The 23,300-nt window shown below is 41.5% G+C and overlaps 2 protein-coding genes across 3 annotated transcripts; both read right to left on the bottom strand.

The window, feature by feature from the left end:
• Positions 1 to 5,619: 5,619 nt before the first annotated feature.
• LOC103281406 (gastrula zinc finger protein XlCGF7.1) lies at positions 5,620 to 23,081 on the bottom strand. 2 transcript variants are annotated; one of them, XM_062969471.1, is made up of 3 exons: positions 22,634 to 23,081; positions 16,456 to 16,845; positions 5,620 to 6,978 (listed from the first exon to the last, which is right to left on the bottom strand). In XM_062969471.1, exon 3 carries the CDS (start codon positions 6,708 to 6,710, stop codon positions 5,973 to 5,975), a length of 738 nt encoding a protein of 245 aa, XP_062825541.1. In that variant the 5' UTR covers positions 6,711 to 6,978; positions 16,456 to 16,845; positions 22,634 to 23,081; the 3' UTR covers positions 5,620 to 5,972. The 2 variants fall into 2 exon arrangements, with proteins under 2 accessions (XP_062825541.1, XP_062825540.1); XM_062969470.1 differs by lacking the exon at positions 16,456 to 16,845.
• On the bottom strand, positions 7,582 to 14,888 carry LOC134295941 (zinc finger protein 239-like). Its single transcript, XM_062969469.1, has one exon. The coding sequence runs from the start codon at positions 11,064 to 11,066 to the stop codon at positions 10,242 to 10,244; it is 825 nt and encodes a 274-aa protein (XP_062825539.1). The 5' UTR covers positions 11,067 to 14,888; the 3' UTR covers positions 7,582 to 10,241.
• Positions 23,082 to 23,300: the final 219 nt, after the last annotated feature.

The following is a 23,300-nucleotide window of genomic DNA, read 5'->3' as shown; positions in this document are numbered from 1 at the left end:
AGAAGGAGCAATGCTTCCATGGCTGAATAGTTCTTTTCGTCAGGAAATTCTAGCTAATATTTAGGTGGAAGCTTCTTTCCTGCAATTTGAATCCATTGCTTTATAGCTTAGTCTCCAGAGCAACAGAAATAACTTGCCCTTTTCTCCTCAATGGGTCAAAATCTTGCTTGAATTGCGCTGCCCAGAATTAAACACAGGGTTATTCCAGGGGAATAACATAAAAGATGTTAAGCATAAAAGAGAGTCGGCTGAAACGTACCCAGATCTAGACATCATGCTCCATTAGTACAGCCTAGAATCACACTCATTTTTTTAAAGCTGCTATATCACACGTCTTAAAAAAACAATTTTTATCCAAAGACAAGAAACAAAACAAAGCATGTTTATACAAATTACAATTTTTGTAATTTTTTTTTTACAGAAATTATAATTTTGGAACATTTCTAAAAAGTACTGCTTAACAAATATAAAGTGAAGAAGGATGCGCATCTTGCACAATAAGAACAAAACAGACAGACAACAAACCCTAGTCTATAAACCTCTCACTTACTATATGATTTTCATCTCTATTCACTCAATTTCCTTTTAAATGCTATCCTATACTTCATCAATGTAGTGAATGTGTCCATCTCAACTGGTTCATGAATCAGCATCAGATGTTGTCATCATTTTTTGTCTTCCATTCTCTGAAGTCAGAGAGATATGCTATGTATCCTAATGGACCCTTTACCAAATACCAACAAATGGTTCATTGTAAGCAGTGATAAATATACACCAGGATCTCCAGGTATAAAGATGTTTGTTTATTAAACAAACACAATATAAGCCAATACCATATTTACTTATGAGAAAACTAAAGTATTGAGTCTAGTTAAAGTAATACAATTGCAGCAACATAGTAAAGGTAGCAATAAACACAAGTCAAGGTCAAGAATTCAATTAATGCAGACAAGTCGAGTACTGCAGATCCAGGTCAGGAGCAAGAATAAACAATTGCCAAGGTTCCAGTCCAATAGTCACATGCCAGAAGTTCATTCAACAAAGTTGATAAAATAACCAAGAATTCAAGAGTACAAACCGAATTCAGAGTCCCAAAGTCAAGCCAGAAATTCAGGGATACAAAGTCCAAGTCCATAAATGAAACTAGGAAGTCAGTCCAGAATTAAGAGTCAACAATTCAGGATACAACAAAAAAAGTCTAAATTCTAACTGGGGTGCAATAGAGCCAAAGCCCGAGACAAGTGTATGAAGATGTGAGATTATCTGCTACCAAAGGGCTATTCTTTTTCCAGAACCCTTATATCTAGAGATCTCTGCTTCTCATTTCTGCAAACATTCACATATCATCCTAGAACCAGGTAATGTGTTTCTTTGTGGAGGAGGTGAACCCCTTCAAAGCTTGTTGCTATACTGAGAAAAGTCCCCCTCTGAGTGAGACCTGCCCCATGTAGATGTCGATCAAGGCAACTAAACTGAAGTTCATGGTACAGAGGGAACATGATAGCCATGTACAAATATGTGAGGGGAAGTCATAGGGAGGAGGGAGCAAGCTTGTTTTCTGCGGCCCTGCAGACTAGGACGCGGAACAATGGCTTCAAACTACAGGAAAGGAGATTCTGTCAGGGTATTGTGTATTGTGAAATGTTAAAATCAATCTGGATACAGCAATCATGGAGTTAATGAGAGTCTGCTATGATTGATGTATCACAGGACCAATGGGGTCAAGTGTGTTTTGACTGGGACTTACTATCTTGGTTCCTGTGGAATGCGGAGGAGTTTCCTGTGTAGAGCGGAGAACAGCGATGAGCAATGTGCTGTGTGTGTGCATGGGTGCTTTCGGCAAGCACTCATGGAGGAAAGGACTGAATTGACTCTATTTGTATATAGATCATGTAAATAAAGTTTAATCAACAGTTGGACTTCGTCTGCTGGAGTGAGTTTATCCAGTGCTGTTTTCCACACGGGGAAACAGTCTGGAGAGAAGGAGGTGAACCGGGATGGTGAATTTTTGGATTTCACTCTGCTACCCATCATCCCCGCTGACATTGGGTTATGGGCCCAGCACGCTTCCGCTGCGCAGTAGATGGAGATGCTGATGGCTGGTGAGCTTTCAGCAACTGTGCGGCCGTGAGAGGGATTCCAGAGACGGAGGGGACCCGAAAGAGAGCTCCAGTGAAGCTGCAGGAGAAGATTGTGACCGCCTGAGTCTGCACTTGAGTAAGTGGCAGTACGGCTTAATCTCGGGGACCAAGTGTCACGGAGGCAGCTGATTCACCGGGAGCTTGGGGTGTTGAATCTTGATGGCTGAGATGGCTGGAAAAAGCTTCATTTCCAGCATGAAAAAGCTATCTGATGAAAATTATGCTTCGTGGTCAGTAATGATGCGGTCTTTGCTGGCATCTAAGGATTTGGAAAATACCCTCAATGGAACAGATCAAAATGCTGAGCACAGAAGGAAAGCCAAAGCATATTTGATACTGTGCCTCCAACCAAACCAACTTGTCCATGTGAGAAATAAGGACACTCCTGAGGAGATTTGGCAAGCTTTAAGAAATGTCCATCAGAGAGAGACTTGCATGTCTCAAATGATTTGGACTAAGAGGCTGTTTTCAGCAAAACTTGTTCAGGGCCAAGATGTCAGAAAACATTTGGACAATGTAAAGCAATTATTGATTGGAGCTGAGGAAAGAGGCCTACAATATTCTGAAGCACAGAAGTGTTATCTGGTGCTGTGCAGCTTATCTGAGGACTGGGACTTTCTGGTACATTCTTTCCAGAATGTGAGAGTCCAGGATTTAACTTTGGATTCAGTGTGTGGGAGAATCCAAGAAGAAGTGGACCGGAGGGCATTTGATCAAGCCCAGAAGCAGACGATGGCGCAGTGCGACCAGGAGGGGGCACAAGTGGCTGGCTTTGGTCCTGATGGTGTTCCTGGGAATCGTGAGGAGGTTGCAGTACATCAGGTCAAAACACAGCGGTGTTTTGTCTGCAACAAGCCGGGGCATTTTGCCAGGAGTTGCCCAAACAACAAGGCAAGAAGTTCTCGTGGGAACAGAGGGGCAAGGAATTTGTCAACAACAGCTAAGCCTCAAGTGTTTATGGCTGCGGTGAATGGAAGGATCACCGAAAAGAACAAGTGGTATTTGGACTCAGGTTGTACACACCATGTTGTTACAAATCTTAAACTTTTGAAAAACAGAAGGGATGTGTCTGGAACAGCAGTGACTGGCTGATGGAACTGAGAGGAAGTTCAACAAATGTGGCACTGTGTTCATCCCTTGCTTGAATGTGGATTGGGAAAATGTACTTTACATCCCAGAATTGAGTTCTAATTTGTTAAGTGTGGCTACCTTAACAGAGAATGGATATAGAGTAATTTTTAGCGGGATCTATTGCTATATACAGAAAGATGGACGAGTAGTCGCAAAAGGTGTAAAAAGGAACAAAATGTATATGATGTTTGACAAAAATAACTTTCCAGATGGGGCACAAGTCTATTGTGTGAAACAGAAGATTATGCATGACAGGTGTATCCATCATCTTCACAGAGCGATGGGTCATGCACATGTAGAGGTGCTCAGAAAGACTTTAGAAATATGCACAGATTTTGAGTGTGAGAAATGTGAAAATTTATTAGACTGTGCAGTTTGTTCAGAGATGGGAATTGAATCAAAAGAGCATCCAAAAAGATCTGGAATTAAGACCCAGGAAATGTTTGAAATGGTCCATCTATATATAACAGAATCTGATGTAAAAAGCCAGGGAGGTTCTCAATTTACTTTGCTGTTAGTAGATAGACACACGAGATTTGGATATATTTACTTCCTTAAGGATTTGAAGGAAGCTGTTGTAAAGGTGTCTAATTGGATAGACATGGTTCAAAGGGTCTATGAACAGCATGTAGGTCAAATCGTTTTTGACAAAGGAGTTAATGTGTGTAATGAAGAGATGAAGAAAATGTTGAGTGAAAGGAATATAGGATTTAAAAATGTAAAATCAAATAAGTCAAATGAAGAAGGCGTGGCTCAAAATAGGATGAAGCAAATTCTTCACATGAATGAGTGTTTAATTAGAGATTCCAAAAGCTCAACTAAGAATTGGCCAGAGTGTTCACACACAAGTAATTACATTTTAAACAGGTTATGGGATGAGGAATTGGATGACATCCCATTTCGGAGAATGTACAAAAAAACCCCAAATATAGGATATCTAAAAGTATATGGTCAAAATGCTAATGTATTAGTTCCAGCCAACCAAAGGAAAAAGGGTGAGCCTAAGTGGAGAAGGATGCAGTTTTTAGGCTACTACCAAGACAAGCTTAAATTTCACAGTGGTCTTGGGAGGCTTATTTTCTCAAAGAAGGCGTTCTTTGAGAAGGATGAAGGCTGGGACAGGTTGCATTTGAACAAAGAGATGTTGTTTAATAACAATTCCACAAAAGAAGCGGAGGTACAGAAAGCTTCAGGTGGAGGGGGTTCTGTTGTTGAAAAGGATATGCAACAAACCATTAAGGAGGAGATGGTTACTCCAGTGAAACATGGGGAAGTATAGACTCCCCAGAAGAGTCAGAAGAGAGGGGGTAAAGGGAAAAAATCACCTAAGCTTGAGAGTGAAGAGCAGGTGACAGAAAAAGTGAAGATATATCTCTTCTTGAGACCGAGATTGAATCAGTTGATCAGTGGTCTCCAACTTGTCAATTGGCACAGGTGTTGCCAAAGCGCCAGAGATGCAAAAACATTGCGCCTGTTTATTAGTCTGAACGGAAGTTGAAATATGTATATATGTTCAGAGAGAGTTAAATCAGTTTTGTGAATAATTGTGATGAAAAATAAAGATGTAAAAGAGATAGAGAGAGAAAGAACTCTCTAGAGTTTTTTGGGTGAAGTTTGATTATGTAATGAATTGGTTTTAAGAAATTGGATTTTAAGAGAAATTGAAATCCATGGTTAAGCCAGCAGTGGTTGTAATATAACCTGGCAGTATCAAATGAATCTATGTGGCACGATGAATTAAGTTTTCAGAGGTTGAGAAAACTATTGATTAATGAAGTGAAACATCAGTGTATTAGGTTATGGTTCTGGCATCGATTGTGTTAATAAAGATGCAAGAAGAGAGTTGATGTATTGTGATCAAAACAATTTACATGTGATTGAAAAAGACTGTATGTATACATGCATTATCTTGTGGAAGTTCAAGAGAGATTGATCAAATGTGTAGAGTGTTAAAGTATATGTAGAGAATTGATTTGAACATTTCGGAGGGGAATTGTCAGGGTATTGTGTATTGTGAAATGTTAAAATCAATCTGGATACAGCAATCATGGAGTTAATGAGAGTCTGCTATGATTGATGTATCACAGGACCAATGGGGTCAAGTGTGTTTTGACCGGGACGTACTACCTTGGTTCCTGTGGAATGCGAGGGAGTAAGGTTTCCTGTGTAGAACGGAGAACAGCGATGAGCAATGTGCTGTGTGTGTGCATGGGTGCTTTCGGCAAGCACTCATGGAGGAAAGGACTGAATTGACTCTATTTGTATATAGATCATGTAAATAAAGTTTAATCAACAGTTGGACTTCGTCTGCTGAAGTGAGTTTATCCAGTGCTGTTTTCCACATGGGGAAACAGTCTGGAGAGAAGGAGGTGAACCGGGATGGTGAATTTTTGGATTTCACTCTGCTACCCATCATCCCCGCTGACAGATTCCACCTGAACATCAGGAAGAACTTCCTCACTGTGAGAGCTGTTCGACAGTGGAACTCTCTCCCCCGGGCCGTGGTAGAGGCTCCTTCTTTGGAGGCTTTTAAACAGAGGCTGGATGGCCATCTGTCGGGGGTGCTTTGAATGCGATTTCCTGCTTCTTAGCAGGGGGTTGGACTGGATGGCCCATGAGGTCTCTTCCAACTCTACTATTCTATGATTCTAAGGTGGCGGCATTCCTCTTTCCTAGTTCTTTTAAAGAGAACTAGGAAACTCAAAGGCAGGTGTCCTCCTCCAGGCACACATGAGTTCTTTGATGTCTACTGCATGCTGAACTTTCTCTGAAGATTTTTCCACATTCCATGCATTTATGTGGCTTCTCCCCAGTGTGGATCCTTTGATGGGAACGCAGACCCGAACTGTGAGTGAAGCCCTTTCCACATTCTATGCATTTATATGGCTTCTCTCCTGTGTGGGTCGTTTGATGGGAATGAAGATGTGCATTCTGACTGAAGCTCTTTCCACATTCCATGCATTTATGTGGCTTCTCCCCTGTGTGGATCCTTTGATGGTAGCGCAGACTGTGACTGTGACTGAAGCTCTTTCCACATTCCATGCATTTATGTGGTTTCTCCCCTGTGTGGGTCCTTTGATGGGAATGCAGTTGTCCACTCTGACTGAAGCTCTTTCCACATTCCATGCATCTATGTGGCTTCTCCCCCGTGTGGGTCCTTTGATGGGAATGCAGACATCCACTCTGACTGAAGCTTTTTCCACATTCCATGCATTTATATGGCTTCTCCCCTGTGTGGGTCCTTTGATGGGAACGCAGATCCGAACTGTGACTGAAGCTCTTTCCACATTCTATGCATTTATGTGGCTTCTTCCCTGTGTGGGCCCTTTCATGGCAAAGCAGATTTCCACTGTGACTGAAAGGCTTTCCACATTCCATATACCAATGAAAGTTCTCCCATGTGTGTGATTTGGGATAGGGAGGTAGAGGACTTGCCATTCTTTTAAATTTATAATTCAAATATTATGCCAGGTGTTTATAACCTCTTGAACAGTACTGTGTTTGTACTGCTGTAGAATTCTGCTGGCTTTCCCAAGCCGTTCTTTTTACAGCACTATCTGCACAGGTATGTAGCTTAAAATATATTTGTGTACTACTTATTTTTTCTTCTTCTTATGTTGTGTATCTTCAAGTCACTTTAGACTTACTGGACTCCTCGGCCAACACTCTCACTAGGTGTTCTTCAAAAGATTTATTCAGAGGTTACCTGCCAGAGGAAAGAAAGGAAAATCTTTTCAGGAGTTGAACAGAGAAAGGTCTCATGGAACATGAAGTATTATTATTCTTATTATATATATTTATACTCCGATTTATCTCTCCTGCTGGGGACTCAAAGTGGCTTAACATAAAAGTATCAAGATACAATTTATAATATACAAATATGCAAACATTAAAACAGGATGAAATATAGTGTTAAAAAATTACCAGTCAAAAACCTTTGAAACATATCCAAAGTGGAAAAACCACAGCACCTCCTTATCTGACTTTAAAAGCCTGTCTGAATAAAAAGGTGTTAGCCTGAAACCTGAAGGAGAATAGGGAGGGGGCCATTCTGGCTTCCTTGGGCAGGAAGTTCCAGAGTCAAGGGGCAGCCAGTGAGAAGGCACACTTTCTTCTTTCCAACAACTGAGAGTGAGATGGAGGACGGACCACGAGAAGGGCCTCTCCTTCAGGGGATCTCGGGGCCTGGGCAGGTCCGTTGTGCAAGGGGATGCGGTCAGTCAGACAGAACAATAGTGCTGTAGCAAAGCAGGGGAAGAGGGAAGGTGCCTGTTGCCCTGTGACAAAAATTTTAACACCTGCACAATAATAATAATAATAATAAAACTTTATTTATACCCCGCCACCATCTCCCCGTGGGGACTCGGGGCGGCTTACATGGGGCAGAGGCCCAAACAACGTAAGGACAAAATATAAGCAACATAATACAATCACAATATAAAACAGATAAAACAGTAATGCAATATATCCATTAAAACAACAATACAGGATAAAAATTACATTAAAAACACATAAAAGGTAAGACCGTAATAAATACAGGATAGATTATTAAAAACAATCCCTGCTCAGATACAAATCCTCCAACTCCAGAGTGTGGTGTGTCTGTTGTGAAAAATGTTTTTTAAAACATCAGCTTGTGTTTCCAGAAAACAATTGTTTAGGTTTTACTATTTTAAACTTTTCTTTTTAATGGTTCTTGAGTTGTAATTTATTTTAAAAGACTGATGCCTGCCTTCATTCCTCTGCTGGGCAGAAAAGCATGATAATGCAGAAAATACATAAATCCAAGTGAATAAAAGAAGCAGGCCTTCATTGTTGGCTGCGCTGGACTATGGAATGACCTGGCGGAAGAAATCTTGACAGCTAAGACAGAAATCTTGACGGAAAAACCTCTCTCTCAGCAGGCCTACCCAGTCGGTGTGTTGTCGAAGGCCTTTCTGCAGGAATGATGGGAGTTGTCGTCCAAGGGACACATTCCCTCCACTCTCTGGAACAGGAATTCTCTAACTCTATTCCTCCAGTATTTATTGGGACTTCAACACTCAAAAGCCTCAGCTGCCTTGGCCCAAGATCAGGGATTCTGGGACATGGAGTTCCCAGACAGTGGAAGGCAAGGGTTTGGGAAGGGAGGCTCCTGAGAAGGAACAATGCTTCTTTGGCTGAATAGGTCTTTCAGTCAGGAAATTCTTCCTGATATTTAGGTGGAAGCTGCTTTCCTGCAATGTGAATCGGTTGCTTTATATTTTAGTCTCCAGAGCAGCAGAAAAACTTGCCCTTTTCTCCTCAATGGGACATCCTTCCAAATATTGGCTCTCTTGTCCCCACGGCCTTTCCCCCCCCTCTGAACTAAACATACCTAGCTCCCTCAGGCATTCCCTATAGCTCTTCTCTGGAGACATTCCTTTAAATGCTGTCTTATACGTCATCAATTTAGTTAATTTCTCCATCTCAACTGATTTATGAATCATCACCAGTTGTTGTCATCATTCTGTGTCTTCCATTCTCTGCAGTGAGAGAGATATGCCATGTATCCTAATGGGCCCTTTGCCAACAGTGGTGATTAAACTGTCCCAAATACCAAAAATGGTTCATTGTAAGCAGTGATAAATATTTATTTATTTTATGTATTTACAGCATTTATATTCCGCCCTTCTCACCCCGAAGGGGACTCAGGGTGGATCACATTACACATATAGGCAAACATTCAATGCCTGTTTTAACATAGGACAAAGACAAACAAACATAGGCTCAGAGCGGGCCTCGAACTCATGACCTCCTGGTCAGAGTGATTCATTGCAGTTAATTGCAGCTGGCTTGCTCTCCCACCTGCGCCACACCAGGATCTCCCGGTATTCACTTCACTTCACTTATAAAGGTATAAAGTATAAAGTCTGAGGTTTATTAAACAAACACAAGATAAGCCAACACCATATTTACTTATAAGAAAACAATTACAGCAACATAGTAAAAGTAATAACAAACACAAGGCAAGGTCAAGAATTCAATTAATGCAGACAAGTACTACAGATCCAGGTCAGGAGCAAGTGTAAACAATAGCAAAGGTTACGGTGCAATATTCACGTGCCAGGAGTTCATTCAACAGAGCTGCTAAAAAATAACAAAGAATTCAAGAGTCCAAACAGAATTCAGAGTTCCAAAGTCAAACCAGAAAGTCCGGGAAACAAAGCCCATGTCCATAAATGAAGCCAGGAAGTCAGCCTAGAATGTAGAGTCAACAATACAGATCCAGAGTACTACAGATCCAGGTCAGGAGTAAATGTAAACAACAGCAAAGGTTACGGTGCAATAGTCACGTGCCAGGAGTTCATTCAACAGAGCTGCTAAAAAATAACAAAGAATTCAAGAGTCCAAACAGAATTCAGAGTTCCAAAGTCAAACCAGAAAGTCCGGGAAACAAAGCCCATGTCCATAAATGAAGCCAGGAAGTCAGCCTAGAATGTAGAGTCAACAATTCAGGATACAACAGAAAAGGTTTACAGGTACAAGGCTAGAATCCAAATTCTAACCGAGGTGCAGCAGAGCCAAGCCTGGAGACAAGCGTCAGAAGATATGATATTATCTGCTACCAAAGACTTATTCTTTTTCAAAAACCCCTTTATCTAGAGATCTCGGTGCCCATTTCAGCAAACATTCACACATCATCCTAGAAGTCTACAATGGGATTCCTTGTGGAGGAGGTGAACCCCTTCAAAGCTTGCTGCTATACTGAGAAAGGTCCCCCTCTGAATGAATCCTGCCCCCAGTAGCCATTGATCAGGTCTTTTAAAGAGAACAAGGAAACCCAAAGGCATGTCTCCTCCTCTAGTTACACATGAGTTCTTTGATGTCTAATGCATGCTGAACTTACTCTGAAGTTTTTTTTCCACATTCCATGCATTTATGTGGCTTGTCCCCTGTGGGGGTCCTTTGAAGGAAATGCAGTCTGTCACTCTGACTGAAGCTCCTTCCTCACTGCATGCATTCATATGGCTTCTCCACTGTATGTGTCCTTTGATGGGAACGCAGATGTCCACTCCAAGAGAAGCGCTTTCCACATTCCATGCATTTATACGGCTTCTCTCCTGTGTGTGTCCTTTGATGGGAACGCAGACTCCAACCATGACTGAAGCACTTTCCACATTCCATGCATTTATATGGCTTCTCCCCTCTATGGGCCCTTTGATGGGAATGAAGATGTGCCCTCTGTCTGAAACTCTTTCCACATTCCATGCATTTATATGGCTTCTCCCCTGTGTGGGTCTTTTGATGGTAACGCAGACTGTTACTCCGACTGAAGCTCTTTCCACATTCTATGCATTTATGTGGCTTCTCCCCTGTGTGGATCCTTTGATGGGAACGCAGACTGTTACTTTGACTAAAGCTCTTTCCACATTCCATGCATTTATATGGCTTCTCCCCTGTGTGGGTCCTTTGATGGGAATGCAGATGTCCACTCCGACTGAAGCTTTTTCCACATTCTATGCATTTATGTGGCTTCTCCCCTGTGTGGGTCCTTTGATGGCAACGTAGACTGTTACTGTGACTGAAGCTCTTTCCACATTCCATGCAGTTATATGGCTTCTCCCCTGTGTGGGTCCTTTGATGGGAACGTAGACTGTCACTCCGACTGAAGCTTTCTAAACATTCCATGCATTTATGTGGCTTCTCCCCTGTGTGGGTCCTTTGATGGCAAAGCAGGTTTCCACGGTGAGTGAAAGGCTTTCCACATTCCAGACACTGATGTAACTTCTCCCCTGTGTGTGATTTGGGATAAGGAGGTAGAGGACTTGCCATTCTTTTAAATTTATAATTTAAGTATTATGCCAGGTGTTTATAACCTCTTGAACAGCACTGTGTTTGTACTGCTGTAGAATTCTGCTGGCTTTCCCAAGCCGTTCTTTTTACAGCACATTCTGCATGGGTATGTAGCTTGAAATATATTTGTGTACTACTTATTTTTTATTCTTCTCATTGTTGTGTATCTTCAAGTCACTTTAGATTTACTCCCCGGGCAAAGCTCTCACTAGGTGTTCTTCACAAGACTTGTTCAGAGGTTAGCTGCCAGACGAAAGAAAGTAAAATCTTTTCAGGAGTTGAACAGATCTCATGGAACATCATCATCATCATCATCATCATCATCATTATTATTATTATTTGCATTCATACCCTGCTTTATCTCTCCAGCCTCTGGTGGCCTAGGGGATAAAAGCCTCGTGACTTGAAGGTTGGGTTGCTGACCTGAAGGCTGCCAGGTTCAAATCCCACCTGGGGAGAGCGTGGATGAGCTCCCTCTATCAGCTCCAGCTCCATGCGGGACATGAGAGAAGCCTCCCACAAGGATGGTAAAACATCAAAACACCCGGGCGTCCCCTGGGCAACGTCTTTGCAGACGGCCAATTCTCTCACTCCAAAAGCAACTCCGGTTGCTTCTGACATGAAAAAAAAAATCTCTCCTGCAGGAGACTCAAAGCGGCTTAACATAAAGTCATCAGCATGCAATAAATAATATACAAATATGCAAACATTAAAACAGGATGAAATATAAACAGTGTTTAAAAAATTACCAGATAAAACTATTGAATCATATCTAAAGTTACAAACCACAACACTCCCTGAATTGATCTTAACAGCCTGTCTGAATAAAAAGGTTTTAGCCTGCCGCCGGAAGGACAACATGGAGGGGGCCATTCTGGTTTCCTTGGGCAGGAAGTTCCAGAATCAAGGAGCAGCCAGTGAGAAGGCACACTCTCGTTTCCACCAAACGAGCTTGAGATGGAGGAGGGACCAAGAGAAGGGCCTCTCCTGACAATCTCAGGGCCTGGGCGGGTTTGTGCAAGAGGATGCGGTCAGTCAAACAGAACAATTGCCTAATGTTTAGCAAACCAGGGGAAGAGGGAAGGTGCCTGTTGCCCTGTGACTTACCACCAGTCCAACAATGAATGATCCCTGCTCAGATACAAAGAGGAGAGTCGCTAAAGATTCTGTTTATGTGATTTCTTACACTGCAATGTGTTTAGGGAGGGGCCTTTATAATGCTCTGCCAGAGAGGTCCAACTTGGAAGGCCAGAAGCTAACTTTTCTAACACTCTGTATGGCTTTTTGAGCCTTCTCCTTCATTCTCCCCTCCTTTCTTTGGAGGCCCCTTTGCCCTCCTCTTCCTTCTGAATGGAGAGCAGTGATGTGTCGCAGTCTCCCAGGGCTTCACGTTATTACCTCCGGCTCCAGAGTGTGGTGTGTCTGTGTTGAAAAAGGTGTTTTTTAAACAAACATTAGCCTGTGTTCCCAAAATGTAATTGTTTAGGTTTTCAGGGTTGATGTATGTCTTTCGGGGTGTGTGGCCATGTTCCAGAAGTATTCTCTCCTGATGTTTTGCCCACATCTATGGCAGGCATCCTCAGAGGTGTGAGGCATGGATAAACTAGGCAAGGAAAGGAAAAAATATTTATCTGTGGAGAGTCCAGGATGTGGCAAGAGTCCTTTGTCAATTGGAAGCCAGCATTAAGGTTTCAGTTAATCACCCTAATTAGCATTGGAAAGGTTTGTCTCTTGACTCTCCACAGATATATATTTTTTCCTTTCCTTGCCTAGTTTATCCATGCCTCACTGTGACGGCGCGAGTGGCGCCATCTATATGTCAAACTATAAGTTGCAAGATTTGAATTGTTGTATCATGCCTGATTTTGCCCTTACCCTGTAAATGTAGTTGGATTGGTTATTTATCTGTCAGTCAATGTTGTTTGCACCTGTTATATTGTTCACCCAGCTCAACCGTTTGGCTCCACCTCTTCCTGGAGTAGGACAGTGTTTCCTCCTTTTCATTCCACCAGCAAGCTCTCTACCAGATGGATGTGAGAGAGAGACTTGGCTCTGAAAGCCCTTGAAAAGTTACCTCTCAGCACCAATTCTGAGGTTCTTACCCTTGGGACTTACGCTTCATGTTCAGGGCCAACCTGAATGACGTTGAGGAGTCTCAAGCGCCTTCACATCAGTCCTTTGGCAACAGAGGAAGACTCTTGTCTTCAGACATAGGTCATTGGACTGAGGCTGAGTTTGCTCCAGCATTCACGGCCAGAGAAAGAGGGAACTGGAAAAGCTCCACGGACTTAAAACAATCAAAGACTGTAATGTATATTTTCTTTTACCCCCTTTGTGAACAATAAACCCAGTTTTTGAGTTATCTACAGTGTTTTGGTCCTTGGGAGTTCCAGTTTCCCTAAAGGAGGGCAAGAAGCAATCCCCTGGGGAAAGATGTCACGTCCATGCCTCTTTCACTAAGAGTTATAGCCCTAGGCGCGACGGCACACTCACACCTCTGAGGATGCCTTCCATAGATGTGGGCGAAACGTCAGGAGAGAATACTTCTGGAACATGGCCACACACCCCGAAAGACATACAACAACCCTGTGATCCTGGCCATGAAAGCTTTCGACAACACATGTTTAGGTTTTACTATTTTAAACTTTTCTTATTAATGGTTCTTGAGTTGGAATTTATTTTAAGAGATTGTTGCCTGCCTTCAATCCTTTGCTGGGCAGAAAAGCATGATAATGCAGAAAATACATAAATCCAAGTGAATAAAAGAAGCAGTCCTTCATTGTTGGCTACGCTGGTCTATGGAATGATCTGGCAGAAGATATTTTCACAGCTAAATGAGCTGTCACTGAGAAATCTCTCTCTTTCAGCAGGCCAATCGAGTTGATTTTAAACTGTGAATTTTAAATGTATGTTTTATTAATATTGGTGTTTTAATCTTTGTTCTGTGTTTTTTAATATAAGCAATACATGTGTTGTATTCCACCCCAAGCCATTAGGAAAGGCCGGTTACAAATAACATGAATAACAACAACAACAACAAGAATATAAGACCATATTAAAAAAAGTTTAAACTTGAATAATTTAAAAGTTACAGCAACCAGAAAGACCTGGAGATTGGAATTACACCAACATTCACTGGCGGGCTTTGAAGGAGAGGGCATCACATAATGGGGTGATCGCAGAAGAGAAGGAACTCTTCCTCATCCTTACAGAGCGTGGCTCCCTTTGACGCGGGCTGAGGAAAGTGCATTCCAGCGAGGGAAAAGAAAGTGACACTCAAATATTCCTACAAGTATTTTACAAATTAAGCACCAAAACATCACGTTTTACAACAAGTCTTCCACTTGTTTGGAGTATGGCTGCACTTGTGTTGTTGCTGGGCGTATTTGCCTACTACGTGTTGCTGCCTAGAGAAACAGCTGTGGACCTGGGCGGGAGGCAGACTGTGTTGAATAATACAGAACGTTGGATAATTGAAAGTTGGATAAGCGAGACTCTACTGCAGGGATCCCCAAACTTTTTTAAAAGGGGGCCAGTTCACGGTCCCTCAGACTGTTGGAGGGCCGGACTATAGTTTTTAAAAAAAACTATGAACAAATTCCTATGCACACTGCACATACCTTATTTTGAAGTAAAAAAAAACAAAAACAAAATGGGAACAAATACAGCCTCAATGTTAATAATAATAATCATCATCATCGTCATTATCATAATAAAAATAATAAAGAGGGTTGGAAGAGACCTCTTGGGCCATTTTGTCAAACCCCCTTCTGCCTTTGTGCTCCAAAAGCACAAGCAAAGCACCCCTAACAGATGGCCACCCAGCCTCAATGTTAATAATAATAATAATAATAATAATAATAATAATAATAATAATAATAATAAATCACAGTCCTAAACATTTGGGAAGTGTTCGACTTGTCATTTTATAATACGAAATCCAGCATATATCTCATTTGCTGTGTTATACTATGTCTTTGTGTCAATAATAATAATAATAATAATAATAATAATAATAATAATAATAATAATAAAGAGAGTTGGAAGAGACCCCTTGGGCCATTTGGTCCAACTCCCTTCGGCCTTTGTGCACCAAAAGCACTAGCAAAGCACCCGTTAATAATTAATTATTAAATAAATAATAATTAAAATACCATTAAAAACAAGCAAAGCTTTGGAAGGCAAGCACCAGGCAGAGGAGGAGGGAGCTGCCATCATGGGGGCCGGATAAATGGCTACGATGGGCCGCATGTGGCCCCCGGGCCTTAGTTTGGGGACCCCTGCTCTACTGCATACGCAAACATTAAAAACATTAGACATTAAAACATTAAAATCAATTATATTTACAGTAGAATCCCGGTTATCTGATTTAAACGGGCGGACCCCAACTCGGGTTACCCGGATTAATCAGATAACCCAGATTGCAAATCCAAGCGCCTGACGGAGGGAGAAAACTTTACTGAACTTTAAAATCAGCTGTTTAAACCAACTCAGGACACCATACTGGCTCCGGTCAGTGGAATAGGTTTCCTATCCTTGCCTCATTGCAGTGTTCCAAAGGCTTGGTCCCACAGCCAGGTCTTTACCATCTTTCTGAAGGACAGGAGGGAGGGGGCTGATCTAAGATCACCAGGGAGGGAGTTCCATTGCCAAGGGGCAATAGCTGAGAAGGCCCTGTCCCTCGTCCCCGCCAACTGCGCTAATGAGAGAGAACTCACTGAAAGCTATTTGTAAATGGTTTATTGCTATCCACTGAAACCTCATAGGATTCCTAAGAGAGTGTGACAATTACACCAGAGGGATTGTGCAGCATCAAGAGGACGGGGCCCTATGTGTCTCTCAGGGCCAAAGAGGCCTCTGTGTTGGGAAAAAGCCTTGCCCTGGACAGTCGGGGGAAAGGTCCCTGATGGAGGGGCCAAAAAGGGGCTTCTCTTCTGACTGTTATTTTATTATGTTCTACAGGGATCTGTCTTTTATTTGAATGTCTTTTACTTAAGGTAGGTAAAGGTTTCCCCCTGACATTAAGTCTAGTCGTGTCTGACTCTGGGGGTTGGTGCTCACCTCCCTTTCTAAGAGCTGGTGTTGTCCACAGACACCTCCAAGTTCATGTGGCTGCTGACATTACTGTGTGGTGCACCGTTACCTTCCCGCCAATAGGAGCGGTACCTATTAATCTACTCACACTTGCATGTTTTTGAACTGCTAGGTTGGCAGAAGCTGGGGCTAACAGCGGGCGCTCATTCCGCTCCCTGGATTCGAGCCTGCGACCTTTCGGGCTGCAAGTTCAGCAGCTCAGCGCTTTAACATGCTGCGCCCCTGGGGGCTCCCTTACAGGGATCTGTATTTTATTTGAATGTGTTTTACTTACAAGGATTGTAATCACCTGGGCCGGGCCCCATGTAAGCTGCCCCAAGTCCCTTTAGGGAAATGGTAAAGGTAAAGGTTTCCCCTGACGTCAAGTCCAGTCATGTCTGACTCTGGGGGTTGGTGCTCATCTCCATTTCTAAGCCGAAGAGCCGGCGTTGTCCGTAGACACATCCAAGGTCATGTGGCCGGCATGACTGCGTGGAGCGCTGTTACCTTCCCGCCAGAGTGGTACCAATTGATCTACTCACATTGGCATGTTTTTGAACTGCTAGGTTGGCAGAAGCTGGAGCTAACAGCGGATGCTCACCCCGCTCCCAGGATTTGAACCTGGGACCTTTCGGTCTGCAAGTTCAGCAGCTCAGTGCTTTAACACTCTTCGTCATTGGGGCTCCTTGGGAAAATGGAGGCGAGGGATAAAAATAATAATTATTATTATTACAATGCAATGCTTGCAATAATATGTATGCTCTGCATATGCATGCTTGCCCACAATGCCCTGCCTCATGCACGGAGGATGAGTTGTTTAAAGCTACGGACCATGCGGTCGCTGTTGCCCGCTTTTGGTCTAAAACTATTTAGCTGTTTGTGATTCCTTTATTTTATCACTTTTGGACTTGTTTGTTATGCAATGCTTTTGACATGAAATAAATAACATTATTATTACAGTAGAGTCTCACTTATCCAACACTCCCTTATCCAACGTTCTGGATTATCCAACGCATTTTTGTAGTCAATGTTTTCAATACATCGAGATATTTTGGTGCTAAATTCGTAAATACAGAAATTACTACATACCGTGTTTCCCCGAAAATAAGACAGTGTCTTATATTAATTTTTGCTCCCAAAGATGCTCTAGGTCTTATTTTCAGGGGATGGCTTATTTTTCCATGAAGAAGAATTCACATTTATTGTTGAACAAAAAATGAACATTTATTATATAATGTACAGTAGTTGTCATCACAAACCAGCATAACCAGACAAACTGTGAATCCTATCAAGAATTTCTTGTTACTACAGTAGAGTCTCACTTATCCAAGCCTCGCTTATCCAAGCTTCTGGATTATCCAAGCCATTTTTGTAGTCAATGTTTTCAATATATTGTGATATTTTGGTGCTAAATTCGTAAATACAGTAATTACAACATAACATTACTGCATATTGAACTACTATTTCTGTCAGATTTGTTGTCTAACATGATGTTTTGGTGCTTAATTTGTAAACTCATAACCTAATTTGATGTTTAATAGGCTTTTCCTTAATCCCTCCTTATTATCCAAGATATTTGCTTATCCAAGATTCTGCCGGCCCGTTTAGCTTGGATTAGTGAGACTCTACTATACCTTTATTTCCATGTACAACAATCTATGGTATGTACATTTACCGATCCTGCATGCTTCCAAACAAAAACTTTGCTAGGTCTTACTTTCGGGGGAGGCCTTATATTTAGCAATTCAGCAAAACCTCTACTAGGTCTTATTTTCTGGGGATGTCTTATTTTAGGGGAAACAGGGTAGCATGACTGCGTATTGAGCTACTTTTTCTGTCAAATTTGTTGTATAACATGATGCTTTGGTTCTTAATTTGTAACATCATAACCTAATTTGATGTTTAACAGGCTTTTCCTTAATCTCTCCTTATTATCCAACATATATAGTGAGGGCTATAAGTGAGTGCCGGGAAGGAGCCAGCGTCCATTGTAGTCATAGCAAGAGTTGTAATAATAATAATAGCTCTGCACCCGTTCTGGTGTTTTCGTCCCACCCAAAGGGGACAAAGAAGGGGGGGGGGCTTTCCTCCAGGCCTCTTTGGGGGGGATGTAGGCCTCAGCATGGGCGCAGGACTAGGCATTATTCTTATTATTATAATTCTCATTATAATTCTATTCTGTATTTTACTAGGTCACTCTTATTTGGGTATTTTAATCTAATGATTCTATCTTTATATTGCTGCTGCAGTCCCCCCACCTATGAAGTTTGACTGAATTGTATTGGTGGTTGTTTGATATTATTACTGCTGTATTAACTTTTGTTTTATTACCTTATTGTGTTTTGACCTGTCTATATTGTGCTAGTGTATTTGTGTTGTTACTTTTGTAACAATGTGAGCCGCCCTGAGTCCCTGTGGGAAGATGGTGGCGGGGTATAAATAAAGTTTTATTATTATTATTATTATCATTATTATTATTATTTTCCTATATCGCCGTCCCACCCAAAGAGGCCCAAGAGGGAAGCAGAGGAATAATAATAGTGGCAGTAGTAGTAACAACAACAACGAACATGTCAATTTATATTTTAGAATGTTTTTATGATTGCTGATGTAAATTAATAATTTTTAATCTTATTTATGTGTACTGTATAATTTTTATATGTGTTTTTATTGTAAGCTGCCCTGAGTCCCCTCTTGTGTGAGAAGGGCGGGATATAAATGTTGTAATAAACAAACAAACAAAAACAACACACAATTCTGTATTCATTGTTGTGCCTCCTTCCCACTCAAAGGTGCACAAAGGAGTGTTTTCCAGGAGCAAAAGCTGCTTTGGGCTTTAGAAGAGCCCTAAAAACATGACTGTGTGCCCAGGCTTTCAACGAATAAACGATAAAGATGACACAGACTGACCTATGGATAAGGCACGAGGTTTTCGGATGAATGGATCTAAGCATATGCATTTTTAAAATTTATATACTGTAATTTTATATTGTTTTTAATTGTTTTCAACTGATTTTATGTATTGTTGATTGATTTTGTATTGGCATCTAATTATGCCAGTGTTGTAAGCTGCCCTGAGTCCCTTTGGGTGAGAAGGGCGGGATATAAATAGTGGAAATAAATAAATATTCACTTATCCAACGTTCTGCCGGCCCATTTATGTTGGATAAGTGAGACTCTACTGCAGGGGCCCCCAAACTAAGGCCTGGGGGCCGGATGCGGCCCTCCAAGGTCATTTACCTGGCCCCCGCCCTCAGTTTTAGACTTAGGCTCGCCCAAAGTCTGAAATGACTTGAAGTCACAATAACAACAACAATCTTACTTGATTATTTCATTGGCCAGAAGCACGCCCACACTTCTCACTGAAATCCTGATAAATTGTATGTTGGTTAAAATTATTTTTATTTTTAAATATTGTATTGTTCTTTCATTTACCAATATTGTAAATGAAATCTTGTAAATGAATGATATGGTAATAATATAATATATTGTGTATACATATAATATTGATAATAATATTATAATGTAGTACAATATAATATTTATTTATTTATTACAGTATTTCTGCCCCGCCCTTCTCACCCAATAGGGGACTCAGGGCAGCTAATAATAATAATAATACAATATACAGTAGAGTCTCACTTATCCAACACTCATTTATCCAACGTTCTGGATTATCCAACGCATTTTTGTAGTCAGTTTTCAATATATCGCGATATTTTGGTGCTAAATTCATAAATACAGTAATTACTACATAGCATTACTGCGTATTAAACTACTTTTTCTGCCAAATTTGTTGTCTAACTTGATGTTTTGGTGCTTCATTTGTAAAATCATAACCTAATTTGATGTTTAATAGGCTTTTCCTTAATCCCTCCTTATTATCCAACATATTTGCTTATCCAACATTCTGCCGGCCCGTTTATGTTGGATAAGTGAGACTCTACTGTAATAATATTGTATAACATAATAATATTAATTATATATTATATATTAAATGTAATATTACTAATAATATTACAGTATAATGGTATAGTACAATATAGTAATATATTTATTTATTTATTTACTTATTTACAGCCTTTATATTCCGCCCTTCTCACCCCGAAGGGGACTCAGGGCGGATCACATTACACATATAAGGCAAACATTCAATGCCTTAACATAGAACAAAGACAGAGACAAACGCAGGCTTCGAGCTGGCCTCGAACTCATGACCTCTTGGTCAGAGTGATTTGTTGCAGCTGGCTGCTCACCAGCCTGCACCACAGCCCGGGCAAAAATTTCCCTTTTGCTTTGTTGTGTTTCCAGAGGCTTGTAGGATCCCAATTGATATGAAACTATAATTGTATTTATTGTTGTATTTAACATTGTAGCCGTGGTGCAAATATTTCATGAGTTTTGAGGCATGAGCTTTGGACTGTCCTTCGGAATCAGTACATGGCTTTCACAAAGAAGGTGGTTTCATCTCTCTGTTGTTAGTCTATGCCTTTCAATATAGGACAAAGACAAACAAACATAGCTCCTGGCGGGCCTCGAACTCATGACCTCCTGGTCAGAGTGATTCATTGCAGTTAATTGCAGCTGGTTTGCTCTCCCACCTGCGCCACAGCCCCGCATTATATTATATTATATAATGCTAATATTGTGCTATGCTAATTATATAATATACTGTATGTACATACAACTTGTAAGCCGCTCTGAGTCCCCTTTGGGGTGAGAGAGGGTGGGGTATAAATGTAGTAAATAAATAAATAATTGTTGCTGGGTTGTTGTTTTTTTTGCACTACAAATAAGACATGTGCAGTGAGCATAGGAATTTGTTCGGTTTTTTTTCTCCAAATGATAATTCGGCCCCTCAACAATCTGAGGGACCATGAATTGGCCCTCCAATTAAAAAGTTTGAGGACCCCTGTTCTAAACCCACGTCCCTCTCAATACAATGCAGTTCAGATCAGGTAATCAGGATTTCATGGGCCTTAGGGAGCTGGTCTGTTTACTTAGAGAAGGCTGAGAGAAAGGGACAGGAGAGGCATGCTTAAATATTTGGAAGGAGGTCACGTTGAAGAACAAGAAGGAGAAAGGTTGTGGTCTTCTGCTGTACAGACACCAAGGAATGGGATCAAATGGCAGGGAAAGAGATTCCACCTTAACGTTAGGATAAAGTAAGCTGAAAGTTGGAGACGTTTGACAGTGGAATATACTGCCTTGGAGTAAGCAAAGTCTCTTTTTCTGGAGGTTTTTAAGCAGAGGCTCGATGGCCATCTGTCAAGGGTGCTTTGATTGTGTGTCCCTGCATGGCAGAAGGGGGTCGGAGTGATGGCCTTTGTGGTCTAGAATTTGCAATTGGGAGTTGATAGGAAATCCAGAATATCTATCTTGTTTGCTGTGTCATACAATAATAATAATAATAATAATAATAATAATAATAATAATAATAATACATCACACAGTCCTAGACACTTGGGAAGTGTTCGACTTGTGATTTTGTGATACGAAATCCAGCATATCTATCTTGTTTGCTGTGTCATATAATAATAATAATAATAATAATAATAATAATACATCACACAGTCCTAGACACTTGGGAAGTGTTCGACTTGTGATTTTGTGATACGAAATCCAGCATATCTATCTTGTTTGCTGTGTCATACAATAATAATAATAATAATAATACATCACACAGTCCTAGACACTTGGGAAGTGTTCGACTTGTGATTTTGTGATATGAAATCCAGAATATCTATCTTGTTTGCTGTGTCATACAATAATAATAATAATAATAATAATACATCACACAGTCCTAGACACTTGGGAAGTGTTCGACTTGTGATTTTGTGATATGAAATCCAGAATATCTATCTTGTTTGTCATTTCTTCCCTTTCTTTCAGCCCCTAGTCTCCTTTGCGGAGGGGGAGAAGGAGGAGGCAGATAATATAGTTTTTATTATTATTATTATTATTATTATTATTATTATTACAGTAGAGCCTCACTTATCCAACACTCGGTTATCCAACGTTCTGGATTATCCAACACATTTTTGTAGTCAATGTTTTCAATACATCGAGATATTTTGGTGCTAAACTCGTAAATACAGTAATTACTACGTAACATTACTGCGTATTGAACTACTTTTTCTGTCAAATGATGTTTTGGTGCTTCATTTGTAAAATCATAACCTAATTTGATGTTTAATAGGCTTCTCCTCAATCCCTCCTTATTATCCAACATATTCGCTTATCCAACGTTCTGCCGGCCCGTTTATGTTGAATAAGTGAGACTCTACTGTATTATTATTATTATTCTCTCCTTGAGGCAGAACGAGGAATGTGCTTGACAAAGGCCTCACGGCGTTTCTGGTTTGTGCTGCCTGGATGGAAATGGGGGAAATGGATCCATAGAGAGAGAGAGAAGACGGGCCTTGTCTCTGGCTGAGGGGCAGAAGGAGGAGGGAGACCCCGGAGAGACTCACCGGCTGAGGGAGAAGGGAACGCCGCCTCTGAGGAGTCCCTGAGGGAGGCCAGGCCCGAAACACCCGGATGCAGGCCTGGTCTGGAAGGCGCCCGAGACAAGGCCCCGCTCCTCCGGAAGTGAGCTCAGAGCGAAGAGCGTCACTCTCTGCTCCCCTCCTAAGCACTTCATCCGGCCTCTCTAGGGAGCGGAGGCCTCCCTCTCGCTCTACTTCCGCCCGGCCTGGACATGGCGGCCACGAGGAGGCGCCCATAGAGAGGCGGGGCTTAGCGTTAAAGGAACAGGACTGCGGCTGCAAAGGGAAAGCCAGACAGGCAGACAAAGAAGAGGCTTCTTGGGCTTGCTTCCTTCTCGGCTTCCTTCCCCCTCGCCTTCCATCTCCTGGGACTCCATCGCCCAGAAGCCCCAGCCTTGGCTCAAGGCAGCTGAGGCTTCTGGGAATTGAACTTAGAAATGGAGCCTGGGAATCCTGCTGCAGAAAGTGGAGGGAAGGCCTCCCTTGGACTACAACTCCCACCATCCCTGCAGGAGGGCCTGGCACCAGGGTTGGGGAATACAACTCCTATAATAATAATAATAATAATAATAATAATAATAATAATAATAATAATAATAATAATAACAACGATCTGCCAACTGCAAAAGGCCACCCTACTGGGATCTGCACG

This window comes from Anolis carolinensis, chromosome 2 (genome assembly GCF_035594765.1).
Source record: "Anolis carolinensis isolate JA03-04 chromosome 2, rAnoCar3.1.pri, whole genome shotgun sequence".
In the NCBI taxonomy this organism is placed as follows: Eukaryota; Metazoa; Chordata; class Lepidosauria; order Squamata; family Dactyloidae; genus Anolis; species Anolis carolinensis.
This window is presented reverse-complemented; position numbering and strand designations above follow the sequence as displayed.